This window comes from Barbus barbus, assembly GCF_936440315.1.
Source record: "Barbus barbus genome assembly, chromosome: 30".
Lineage (NCBI taxonomy): Eukaryota > Metazoa > Chordata > Actinopteri > Cypriniformes > Cyprinidae > Barbus > Barbus barbus.
The window spans coordinates 487501-501822 of NC_136758.1; the positions used below are offsets into that span (position 1 = coordinate 487501).

At 39.4% G+C, this 14322-nt stretch overlaps 1 protein-coding gene across 2 annotated transcripts in view; it reads right to left on the minus strand.

The window, feature by feature from the left end:
• LOC306850257 (proline-rich membrane anchor 1-like) overlaps positions 1-14321 on the minus strand; it is a 65406-nt gene extending 51085 nt beyond the window's left edge. Inside the window, exon 1 of one of the 2 annotated variants that reach the window (XM_079385778.1) lies at positions 13954-14321. Coding sequence is in view for 1 of the 2 variants with exons in the window: in XM_079385777.1 (XP_079241903.1) it covers positions 13954-13964 (11 nt within the window). In the remaining variant the exon portion in view is untranslated. The remainder of the gene's footprint in view (positions 1-13953) is intronic. The other variant, XM_079385777.1, reaches the window with a different exon arrangement.
• Position 14322: the final 1 nt, after the last annotated feature.

Below are 14322 nucleotides of genomic sequence, written 5' to 3' on the forward strand. Positions count from 1 at the left end.
CAACGTCACAATAGAGTACCCTAATCATGTCTATAAAGTTCTTGCTAAAACCAAAACCTGTTAAAGCACTCCACAAATATGAGTGCTCTACTCGGTCAAACGCCTTCTCCTGATCCAAAGATATCAAGCCACAGTCCAAATTTAACAATTTAGAGACATTAAAAATATCCCGAATTAAAGAAATATTGTCGAATATCGATCTACCAGGTACACAGTATGTCTGGTCCGGATGGATAACCTGACCCAACACTCCAGCCAATCTGTTACCCAAAGCCTTAGAAAGTATTTTATAGTCACTGCAGAGAAGCGAGACAGGGCGCCAGTTCTTAATATCTGTAAGGTCCCCTTTTTTTGGAAGAAGAGTGATCACCGCTCTTCGGCAACTCAAAGGCAACCCGCCCTTCGACAAGCTGTCCTTAAGTACCTCCAGCAGATCTAAACCCAACTCCAACCAAAAAGCCTTATAGAAGTCAACCGGGAGGCCATCCACTCCTGGTGCCCTCCCAGACTCCATGCTTTGCAGGGCCTTATAGAGCTCTTCCAAAGTCAGCACTCCTTCAAGATCATTATTACCCTCCTCTGACACCTTTGGTAGGCTGTCCAGGAAAAAGTTGTCCGCACAACACTCTGACTTGAGCTCACTCCTATACAGATTTCGAAAAAACTGTACTGCCCTTCCCCGAATACCAGCAGGATCCGACAATAACACTCCATTTTCGGAGCGCAATCCATGAATAAGCCGTTTCTGCCCGTTCTTTTTTTCCAGATTGAAAAAATATTGGGATGGTGCATCCATCCGATCAATGCTTTGAAAGCGTGAACGGACCAGAGCCCCCTGTGCTTTATGCCCCAGTAGATCAGCTAACTGAGCTTTCTTCTTTGAGCAGGCTTCTAAATAATGAATCTCGCCAGTAGATTGAGCCAAATTTTGAAATTCAATTATCTCTCTTTCCAAAAACTCTAAAGAACGAGTCAACTCCTTAGTAACGTTGTGCGTATACTGTTGAGTAAATTGTCTTATTTTTATCTTACCAACATCCCACCACTGTTGCAATGAAATAAAAAAAAACTTTTTTGTTCTGTAAGCTTCCCAGAAATGCTTAAATGATTCCTTAAAAAAATTATCATTTAACAAATTTATATTAAAATGCCAGTATGCGCTTTTTGGTTTTATTGAGCTTAAAATAAACTTACAGTGCACCATACTGTGATCTGAAAAACTTACTGGTGTTATATAACATTTATTAAAAATACTAAGATGGTGATTGAAACTGTAAAATCTGTCCAGCCTAGCTAATGACATAACATTATCACGTGTGTGAAACCAAGTGTACTGTCTCTCATTACCATTTAAGGATCTCCAAACATCACATAAATCATACTTTTTAATAATATGAATAACACGTTTACGCGAAGCCAAATGAGGCTCAATGTGATTTCGATCTAGATTATGTTCAGTACAATTGAAATCACCACCTAGGAACAAAAAGGTCTTCAGGGCAACAGTTTTGTAGCGTTGAACACAGTATGTCTAAAAAAACCATTCTTTCAACTGGTGCAGTTGGAACATATACACAAATAAAAATAAACACATAACTTTCGACAACAGCTCTAACTTTTAAAAGCCTACCTTTCACTATTTCATCAACATCATAAGAGATAGGACTAAAATTCTTTGTGAATAAAATGGCAACTCCCCCACTTATTGAAGTGTTATGGCTTAACACTGGGATGCCATCAAACTCCCTCGCCCAGTCAGCAGCATTTTTCAAGTCACTATGAGTTTCTTGTAACAAAACAACATCAATATCTTTCTGTTTAATTACTTCATATATTGTAGCTCTTTTACTAGGATCTCTTGCACCATTAACATTCAAACTAGCTACATGAACTTCACTCATAAAAAAGAAAAAAGAAAAGAAAAAACACCCAAATAGCCAAAAAACATCAGCCATTCTACTTTTAAACTTAACAGACATCATTGTTTAAAACAGTATTGAGATTCCTCACAATTTTCTTAAGTCGATAGACTTCTTTATTAGTAAAGCAACTCTCTGCCATGAGGCTTCTTGCTTTTTCAGTGAACTGTTTGACATCAGGAAAATATTCCTGCACATTCACACCTCTTTTATTTTTTGTTGATCTAAGGAATAACTTAATATCATCAAGTCCGTAATCCCGACCAATGAACTCCCCCTGAGAAAATGTCATACTAGAGTCAGAAGACCCACCATCACTTTCTGTATCCTGATCCATATCGTCTTGTACTTCACTCGTTTTACTTATTTTGGCATCAACCATTTTTTTAATCATCTTCCTTTTATGAGGCATTTTGAAAAAATGCTCTCCCTCCACACAAACCTTTGCACAAGCCTCTTGCAAAATCACTGAACTATTCTCTATAGCACTTTCATTTTGCTCATCTCCTTTAGCCTCAGAAAACTGTGCCACGCTCGGTAAATCTTTGACACTAGCCTCTGAAAGTGTTTTGGTGCGTATCGTGCCTGAGCGTTCACACTGCAGTGAAGTCGACGCAACAACACTCTCACCGGGAACACTCGTATCCGTCACCGCCACAGCCGAGCTCGGCCCCGGCAATACCTCCTCAACTATGTCAGCAACACCAAACGCACCACCACCACCCCCAGTACTCTCATTCACTACGTTTGCTTCCCTTTCTGAAACTTTGTCAGGACAATTGCGAATTAGATGTCCAGAATTACCACAACGAAAACACTTAGATTTCGCGGTAGTAACAAAAATAACGTATTCAAAATTGTCAATGCGAAAATTTAGCGTCATGTCTAGCTCGACATCATCCTGAATAATCATATACGCGAATCGCCTGAACGAAACAATGTGTTTCAACAGAGGTGATCCGCTATTGATTGGTATCTTTTTAATCGGAGATACCAATTTTCCATATCGGGATAAAGCTTGTGTCAAAATGTCATCACTTACGAACGGTGGAACATTTGACAAAGTGACTCTCTTAGCTGGCAATGATAGAGGAAGAACAGAGACAAAATCACCACCAATGACTATTCCCTGTTCAACTACTTTATTAACTTTATCTACGCTATTAAGAAACACCACAATGGCACTATTCATTCTGGAGGCGGATAGCACGCTCTCATGCCCCACAACCTCACCAATGGCAAGACAACAATCTTCCACACTCACCGCGGCGGCAACTTTAACCGCATTACGCCGCGTGAGTGAACTCAAACTCTGCACACATGGGGCCGACATGCTTCCCCGATAAAAGTGGATAGCACGCGGCCCAACAAAGAACCAAAAACTAAATACTAAATAGAAAAGACCGGAAAAACAGCAAGGGGAGAAAATAGAAAAAAAGCTTCACTCACAAGCCCTCCAACCACGCTCACACACTCCGTCAACTCGCACTCAGACACACCGGAAGTGAGACAGACAGAGAGAGAGAGAGAGAGAGACAGACAGACAGACAGAGAGAGAGAGAGAGAGAGACAGACAGAGAGAGAGAGAGCACCACTGACACCACATGCAGAAGCCCCCGAGGGCCCCCAAGAGCAAAGAAGTGACCCACAGAATGCAGAAGTCATCATCTTAATAGATTCAAATGGCAAATTCATCAATGAAAAACAGCTCTTCCCTGGCCACAAAACATTAAAACTCTGGTGCCCAAAAACAGATATTGCCCTACAACAACTGAACAGGGGAAATCTGGGTGAACCCAACCACATCATCATCCATGTGGGCACGAATGACCTGCGGGCACAGCAGGAGCGAGTGGCAGATTCAGTGACACGGGTGGCCATAAAAGCAACACAAACCTTCCCGACTTCAAAAGTAGTTATCTCCACCATCCTGCCCAGATCAGACTTCCATCCTCGCACCATTCAAAGAGTAAATGCAGACATCTCACGTAGATGTGCTGGAATGCCAAATGTTCACCTGGCACATCATCCTACACTGGACCTCTGCCATCTCTACGACCATGTCCACCTCCATAAAGACAGTGTTCGTGTGTTTGCCAAAACTCTTAAAGACGTGGCCCTGGGCCGAACCCCTAGCAGCCCCCCAAAGAACACTAGAGCAGCCACCACTCTTCAGCCAGTGAGACGCTTTCCCCCAACAGCACCACAAAACATCACCTCTCCAGGCTCGGCTGAGCAGTACTCTACAAATCCTACCCACAGGACTGCACCCCATGGCCAAGCCACTATGTACCCACCCCACCACCCTGGACCTGTACTTCGACCTCAGCCTGGACCTGGACCTGTACTTCGACCTCAACCTCCAAAGCCTGCTCTCTACTACCATCAGCCTACACCGCAGCAGCTAAGACCCCAGCAGCAGCAGCACCCTGCACCACAGGGCCCTCTCTCCTGGGACCAACATCAGCACAACCACAAAAGACCCAGAGCAGCTCCAGCGAGGAACAACAGCATCTCAGCAGAGCAGCAGCCTGGTCCACATCCACAACCCCACCGGCCCGAGCAGCAGGAGCACAGGAGTTATGCTGCAGCCCTAAAAGGTCCAAACCACACCAACCTAGTAGAGATTAAGGACCTGCTCAGATTTATATGCACACGGCTGGAACAGTAGTAGTGAGTAAAAGACATACTCTTCTTTTTTAATTGAAAAAAATTGTTTCATATACAGATATATGTATATACAAAAAAAACAAAAAAAAAAACGTGTACATCTGTTTACACATGCACTCTTTGATCCTTGATACTGTGTTGAACTTGGGTTTGTATTGATCTAGAGAAATATTAAGATTGTTGAATTTTTACATTTGTTGACAAAATGAAATCATTAATTATTACAATGTGGAACATACAAGGTATTAACTCATCCAGTTTTGGTAACAAAACCCAAACCTCAGATTTCAGAAAAAACATAACAGATATGGACATAATAATACTACAGGAAACATGGCGCAAAACTGATGAAGTCACTCTTTGTCCCCCAGGATACTGTGAAATATTTTTATCCTCTAGAAAACATGAAAAAATCACACGTGGAAGAGATTCAGGGGGGATCATAATCTGGCACAAACAAGAAATTGACAAATACATCCAAACAATTAAAAAAGAAGCATCACACATCTGGCTCAAAATCAACAAGCACCTTACCCAAACCACTAAAGATGTTTTCTTATGTGCCGTCTATATTCCTCCCTCTGAATCTCCATACTATAACGAGGAGATCTTTGAATCTCTCCACAGTGAGATTAACCACTTCCAGGCCCAGGGAAGTGTGTTGATCTGTGGAGATCTAAATGCCAGGACAGGATCTCTTCCCGACTACACCACAGATAACGGGAATAACTACATTTTTGGACAGAGCTTCCCACAAAACACTGTAAACTTCCCAAGAAATAACTCTGATGAGCAAGTGAATAAAAACGGGAAGCTTCTGCTGGAGCTCTGTCGAAGCCTCGATCTGTACCTCGTCAATGGCAGGGTGAGAGGTGACTCTCTTGGAAGGTACACCTATAGTTCATTTCATGGTTGCTCAACGGTTGATTACATGATCACAGATCTAGATTCATTCTCTTTCAGAGCATTCACAGTCAAACCTCTAACACCCCTATCAGACCACAGTCAAATTACTCTATACCTAAAAAGAACAACAAATACGAGCATACACTCACAGCCCAGTAAGCTGTACAACATTAGAGAGAATTACAGATGGGCACGAAACAGCACAGAAAAATATGTGACCGCAATTGACCATCCAAACGTATGCTTACTTATAGACAACTTTCTAGGCAGAATTCATCCTCGCAATCCAGATGGTGTCAATCTAGCTGTAGAGAACATCAATTATATATTTGAATATTTGGCCAATTTATCTAACCTCACATCCTCTAAGAAAATCCATAAAACCACACAAGAAAATGAAAAATGGTTTGATTTAGGCTGTAAAACCATAAGGAAAAAATTAAGACAATTATCAAATCAAAAACATAGACAACCAAACAATGCAGATTTACGCCATCAATACTGTGAAGAACTTAAACAGTATAAAAGTACACTCAGAAAAAAGAGAGAACAGTACATCAAAAATCAGCTAAAAACTATTGAGGAATCCATAAATTCAAACAATTTCTGGGACAACTGGAATTACCTGCATAAAAAACATCCTGAACAAGCAGCCATACAAAACGACACCTGGAAAAATCACTTTAAACTACTTTATAGTGAAATTATAATGACCCCAGAACAAACCCAAAAATATGAAAAAATGATTCCTATGGAACGTACAATTGGTAAATATCAAAACCCATTAGACTACCCCATTACAGAAAATGAACTGATTGATCAAATCCAGGCCCTAAAAAACAAAAAAGCAAGTGGTCCAGATGGCATCCTCAACGAAATGCTCAAGAACACAGAGCACAAATTAAGATCGGCTCTACTAAAACTGTTCAACTTGGTTCTGAGTGTTGGTCATTTCCCTGAAAGCTGGAACCGAGGACTCATAACGCCCATATTCAAGAGTGGAGACAAATCAGACCCAAACAATTACAGAGGCATCTGTGTGAGCAGTAATCTGGGGAAGCTGTTCTGCAAGATCATCAACACAAGACTTGTACACTTCCTTACAGAGCACAATGTCCTCAGCAAAAGCCAGATTATAGAACAACAGACCACATCTTCACCCTACACACCCTGATCCACAAATACATTAACCAAAACAAAACCAACATATTTGCTTGCTTTGTAGATTTCCAAAAGGCCTTTGATTCAATTTGGCATGAAGGTCTGCTGTCAAAACTTCTAGAATCAGGTATTGGGGGTAAAACATACAATATTATAAAAACAATGTATTCAAACAATCAATGCGCAATTAAAATTGGAAATAAACGAACAGAGTTCTTCACTCAAGGACGGGGTGTGAGGCAGGGCTGTCCACTATCACCGACCCTCTTCAATATCTACATTAATGAACTGGCAAAACTCCTGGAACAATCAGCAGCACCTGGCCTCACACTACATGACTCCAACATCAAGTTCTTGCTGTTTGCAGATGATCTGGTTCTGCTGTCTCCAACAGAAGAGGGTCTACAGCAGAACCTGGACATCCTGCACAAGTTCTGTCAGACCTGGGCCCTGACTATTAATCCTAACAAAACCAAAGTACTAACATTTCAGAAAAGACCCAGACTTCAGGGAAAGAGACACAATTTCAGCCTTGGTACGACCAATATTGAACATGCCACAAACTACACATACCTCGGGCTGAAGATAAATGCAACTGGTAAACTAAATTTGGCTGTGAATGAACTGAAAGAGAAAGCAAGAAGGGCCTTTTACGCCATCAAAAAATCTATCCAAATTCAAATACCAATTAGAATCTGGCTCAAAATATTCCAATCAGTCATAGAACCTATTGCATTATATGGCAGTGAAGTGTGGGGTCCTCTCCTAAATCACCAATTTGAGAAATGGGACAAAAATCCTCTTGAAGCCCTGCATGCTGAGTTCTGTAAGAGCATCCTCGGAGTACAGAGGAGCACACCCAACAACGCATGCAGGGCAGAATTAGGCCAATACCCTCTACTAATGCACATTGAGAAACGAGCCATCAAATTTTGGAAACACTTAAAAATGAGCAACCCCATCTCTTATCATTTTAAAGCCCTTAAAAACCATGAAGTGAACCCTGAAAAAAGTCCCCTGATTCAGATGGTCCTGAAGCTGCAAACACAGACTAACATGACTAACATCCAGCAGCAGGACACTCAAATACTCAGCCACAACATTTGGCCCAACCAAATTATAAAAGAACAAAAAGAAAATTATCTAACCTATTGGAAAGAAACAACAGAAAAACAAAGTAAACTTGAATGTTATTTGGCCCTAAATAGAGATTCCACAACTGCAGAATATCTGAGTACAGTGAAAGACTGTAAACTAAGAAGACAGATGACGAGGTACAGACTGAGCGGTCATACTCTGACTATAGAGACGGGCAGATATCGACAGCACTGGCTGCCCAGAGAGAGCCGCATCTGTCCATACTGTACTCATGGAGAAGTGGAGACAGAGCAACACTTCCTCACCAGCTGTCCTAACTATCAACACATTAGAGAGGCATTTTATCCACAATTTGAAACACTTTACCCTGACTTCAAAATGTTAAACAAGAAAACACAACTTCAGTATTTATTAGGTGAAAAACAAGATTGTATCTCACTAGCAGCAAGATACACTGATGCCTGTCACAAAAAGAGGGAGGAGTCAACAAATCAGTGATGCGCCCACACACACACACACTCACACACTCACACACACACTCACACACACTTTTAAACTGTTCACAGAATTCTAGAATTGATTTGTTCTATTTTGTTTAATTATATCTACACATGCATGTATTTTTTTTTTTTTTTTTTTTTTTTTTTTTTACATACTTGTTCTATATTTAATGTAAACACTATGCTTTGGCAATACATTGTAACAATTGTCATGCCAATAAAGCACATATTGAATTGAATTGAATTGAGAGAGAGAGAGAGAGACAGACAGAGAGAGAGAGACAGAGAGAGAGAGAGAGAGAGAGAGAGAGAGAGAGAGAGAGAGAGAGAGAGACAGACAGACAGACAGACAGAGAGAGAGAGAGAGAGAGAGACAGACAGACAGAGAGAGAGAGAGAGAGAGAGAGAGAGAGAGAGAGAGAGAGAGAGAGAGAGAGAGAGAGAGAGAGAGAGAGAGAGAGACAGACAGACAGACAGACAGAGAGAGAGAGACAGACAGAGAGACAGAGAGAGAGAGAGAGAGAGACAGAGAGAGAGAGAGAGAGAGAGAGAGAGAGAGAGAGAGAGACTTGAACAACTCTTTATTCATTAAAAAACTAATACAATTTTTTTTTTAAATATTGCCAAACAATTTTGGCCTCATCACGTATAACATATGTATATTAAACCCCCAAACACATGTACATTCAGAAACAAACAAAAAAAAAGAAATAATAAAACAAATTACAAATTTAGGAATAAAATCTCCTCTTGGTCAACCACACACAACACTTCTGCCTGTCCCCAAAACTCATTGAAAGCAACCACATTTTTTGTTAATTTAAAAAAAGCAAATTCTGCTTTAATCCTTGCAGATACAAAAGCCTTTAAAATAAGTTCAGGTTCAGTTGTCCCGCTGACTTTCCGCTTATTTTTCCTTGTAATCCATATTGCCAGCTTTGTTTCACCAATTAAAAAATTGATTAAAGAAATTCTTGCTTTATCTGTTGCAACATATTTTGGGCCAAATATAAATATATTTTCATCCATATCTTCCCCAAGTGCTCTAAGCCAACTTTTTAAAATCTGAAACACACCATTTAGCCTAGAACAATCTAAAAATAGATGCTTCAAAGTTTCTTCATGACCACAAAAGATACATTCCTTCCCCACACTGGGGTCAACACGTGTCAGGTATCTGTTAGTTGCAATTGCCGAATGCACAATCCTCCACTGAAGATCTGCAGTGCGTTTTTCTATAGGTGATTTATATAAAGACCTCCAACATCTCCTAGGAGAAGAGCCCTGGCCAATCACCTCCAACCACTTTGATTCTTTACATTCCTTCAGCTCAGATTGATGTGAGACTTTCACACATGATATATACAAGGATTTCTTTGAAACATCTTCAAACAAATTCAGTTCAGGTATACAGAAAGAAAGAAGTGATTCCTTCTCAGGCTTTTCATCTATTATCATTGAAATCTGAAGTTTTGGAAAACTTTCTCTCATTTCATCCTCTTGTTCACCACAACGATTTTCTAGTATACTTTGTCTGTAGATAGAAGGAAGAACTGAAAAAATGTCCTTCATTACTTTATCCATAAATCTCACAGACTTAATGCCCGTCAACCTACACAGTTCTTGGGGACTCTTCCACTCGTTCCCATTCTTTAGATCAGACAAACATGTGCATTCTGCTCTCACCATTGATGTTTGCAAACTTCTCATTTTCAACACATTTGCTTGTATTAGGGGATTGTTAAAGAGTGGTTCATTTTTTATCCAACCTTCAAGGTTTGGATCTCTCCTCACTTGAAAAACAGAATTCCACACTTTCAAAACTGATTTATAAAACGGAGAAAAATCAGTCCATTCCATATCTTTCAGACTGATTAAAAACAGATTAAAATCATATTTAAAACAATTCATACTACATAATAAGGAACAAGCTGTATCAGCCCAACAGATTTTTTCAGAGTACAGCAACTTCTGTACAGTCTGAAGCCTAAAAGCCTTGATTCTGCTTTTTATATCTATTAGGCCTTGTCCACCTTCACTGACTGGTAAATATAAAATAGCAGATTTTACCCAGTGCTGACCCGACCAAAAGAAATCATTTATTTTCTTTTGTAGTAAATTAACTACTTCATCAGGTGGATTCAACACATTTAGTTTGTGCCAAAGTGCTGAAGCAGCCAAATTATTTGCCACCAAGACTCTCCCTCTGAAAGATAACTGAGGCAGGATCCATGTCCACCGTGACAAACGGTCACACATCTTTTCATACATTCCTTCCCAGTCCTTCTGAATATAGTTATCAGTTCCTAAATAAATACCCAATATTTTCAAACCTTCTTTACCCCATTTCACACTTCCTGGTAAAACTGGTGGCTCTTCTTCAGACCAATTCCCTAAAATAAAACCTTCACTTTTTTCCCAGTTTACCTTTGCTAAGGAGGCATTTTCATACTTCTTTAACACTTCTTCTAAAGCAAACACATCTCTTTTACTTTTGATAAACACGGTAATGTCATCAGCATAGGCAGAAAACTTAGGCTTAACTTTTTGTTCCTTAATTAGCAGGCCATCTAAATGTATCCCCAATTGACGAAGCAAAGGTTCGATGGCTAAAGAATATAACATCCCTGACAAAGGGCAACCTTGTCGAATCCCTCTACGTACTGACACTGGTTGACTTAGCCCTCCTCCAACCTTCAACATTGTGGAAACATCAGAATACAACAGTTTGATCCATGAAATAAAAAGATCACCAAAACCAAAAGCCTTAAGGGAATTAAACAGATAAAAGTGACTGACTCGGTCAAATGCCTTCTCTTGATCAATTGCAAATATTCCAATATTATCACCATTCCTTTTTGCAATATCAATGATATCACGAACAAGGAAAATGTTGTCCATTATGGTTCTGTTAGGAATACAATAAGTTTGATACTCATTTACTATATGTTCTAAATACAATTTCAATCTATTTGAAAGACATTTCGCTAAGATTTTATAGTCAGTACACAAAATTGCCACTGGTCTCCAGTTCTTTAAAAGACCAAGATCGCCTTTCTTTGGTAACAAAGACAAAACGGCTCTTTTACAGCTTGTTGGTAACTCTTTTTTCTCATAAGATGATTTAAAAACATCAAACAAATCATCTTTTAATAAGTCCCAAAACTGTTTATAAAATTCGGCTGGAAGTCCATCAATTCCCGGTGCGCGACCACTAGATAGCTGATTAACAGCCTTTGTTACTTCATCAATGTCCATTTCAGCCTCCAGTTGATTCCTCTGTGTATCAGTCAACTTTGGTAACTCTTTAAAAAGGTCCTCCATACAGCCAATGTCACATGGGCCATCCGAAAAAAGTTCTGTATAGAAATCAATAGCCATTGTTCTCATTTCTTTAGGATCAGTTGTCACAGTTCCATCTGGTTTCTTTAGATGTAGCATTGACTTCCGCGCTCCTTCCCGTTTCTCAAAACTAAAAAAGAAAGAACTTGGTGCATCCATCTCTCTCAGAGAGAGGAAACGAGCTCTTACCAAAGCTCCCTTAGCCCGTTCATGAAAAAGTGAGGACAAGGCTTTCTTTTTTTCATTCAGTCTTTCAGTTGATTCACCATTCTGGTTAAATAGACTTCTTTCAATTGATTTGATTTCATCTTCCAGTTCCATAACAGTTTTTTTGAAACAATAGCCTGCATTTGCTGTATAATTTTGACAAAAGATCCTGATGTGCGCTTTTCCTACATCCCACCAATGCACAACATCATCAAAATCAGTCTTTCGCTCTCTCCATTTTGCCCAAAATAGATGAAATTTTTCACAAAAAAAGGCATCCTGCAACAATTTTACATTAAAATGCCAATAATAGCTATGACCTCTTGTCTTTTGTAAATTAAAAACAATCATACATAAATGATGATCTGAAAAACCACTTGGGTAAATACAAGCCTTCAAAATTCTATTACACCATTCTTTATTAATATAAAAGCGATCTAACCTGGCAAAACTAATGTGGTCACTTGAAGACTTGGACCAAGTATATTGCTTTTCTACCGGATGTTGTAATCTCCAAACATCACATAAATCTAAATTTCTTATTATATCATTTAAACACGTAGCAGAAAGAGGGCATGGTTCTTCTCCATTTCTATCTAATTTGAAATCTGGTGTACAATTCCAGTCACCACCCAAAACTAGACAAGCCTTTTTATCATAACTCCCCATTATACTTTGACAATTCTTAAAAACCCTTATCCTTTCTGCACCATTATTGGGTGCATAGACATTAACAAAGACAAAAGAAAATCCCAACAACTTAGCATGAACAGCCAGAATTCTACCCTTCTCTATCTCATCACTTGATTCAAAAGTTATGTCAATTCTCTTCGAGAACAAGATAGCAACACCACCCGTCGTATTAGTGCCATGACTTAGGAAAAGATGGCCTCCCCACCACTTTTTCCATTCTATCTCATTAGCTATGTCACTATGTGTCTCTTGTAAGAAAATTATATCCATATCCTTATTTTCAATATATTCTTTCAACACTGCTCTTCTTCTACCATCCCTTCCTCCATTAATATTAATTGTTCCTATCTTAATACTTCCCATCAGAAAAAAAGAAAGATCAAGAAAGAAAAAAAGAAGGGTTAGCAAAGAAAAAAACAGAGAATCCACCACAAGTGATTTAATCATTAAGGAGTTGTTATGCCTTTTTCAAGGACCATTTTTCTTCTCAATTTAGTTACGATTTTTTTTAATCTAAATCGTTTCCTTCTACTCAACTCCTCATAAGTGGCTGTCTGTTGAATTTTCAAAACTGATTGCAAAAAAATTTTTGTATCAGGAAAAAATTCACTTATCTCTATTGTTTTCCCAAATGTCGCATCCAGGAAATCATTAACCTCATTTACAGTATACAATTGGTCTTCACTAATCTGAGAAAGAATATCCGATGTCACTGAAAACCTATCATCATCTTCCGTGTCATCTTGCTCCTCTGCATCAATTAACTGTGACAAACCAATCTGTCCAGTAGTTTGTGGATCATTTGTGACAACCTTTGATAACTTAGACCGAAGACTCTCTTCGTCTTCATTATCGCCATCATTACCATCTACACATGGATTTTCTCTCTTTTCAGCACGAACCAAACTTCCAGTTGAATTTCTGTTTTGATTGTTCCTCCCTTCACCTTCATTTTCATCTTTGTTTTTCCCATCAACTGTTGTTTTATTTGGTTCTTCACTGGACTCTACCATTTCACCAATCTGTACGCTAGAAATAACTTCATTATCATTTACATTATTTTCTGGCTGCGTTTTGTTATGTGGGCAAGCGACCTTTTTGTGGCCAATGTCCCCGCATTCGTAACATTTCAAATTTCCGGTACTCGCGTAAATCATATACGATTTACCCTCATGTTTGATTCGGAAAGAAATATCAAGTGTTTGTTGATCAAGAAACATAAACACCTGACGCCGAAACGACAGCACGTGTTTCAGTGCTTCATTCCTGCACCTCAACGGGATCATTTTCACTTCACTGGCCATTTTTCCAAACCTCAACAATTCTTTTTCAATGTCACTGTTTAATATAAAGGGGGGCACATTAGAGATCGTAACTCTAACAGATTGCGATACAAGCGGTGACACAACAGTAAACGCTCCATTTACCCAAACGCCAGTTTCAATTAGCTTACTCACCAAACTTTCATCTTTAAGGAAAATCACCACTGCTTTGTTCATCCTTGACGCTGAAATTATATTCCCGTATCCAATTTGTTCACCCACAGCGACAAGCACTTCTTCTACATTTGAATCCGCGTCGGGTACACACCTGACTCCATGGCGGAGTGAGAGCGAGGCTACACCCCCACTCAGGTGAGCCTCCATCTCAGGCCTCCGCCACGAAGTCAAAAAACTCCCGAAAAACGAAGCGTAAAAATACTCAAGTTTAAATTAATCAAATTTATACACAAAGCAAAAGAAAGCCAACAATAAATAAATAGATAGGAAAAAATAGAAGAAAAACCAAAATCGCTCTCTTCACCCGTTTGGTGCTCCCATAACCCA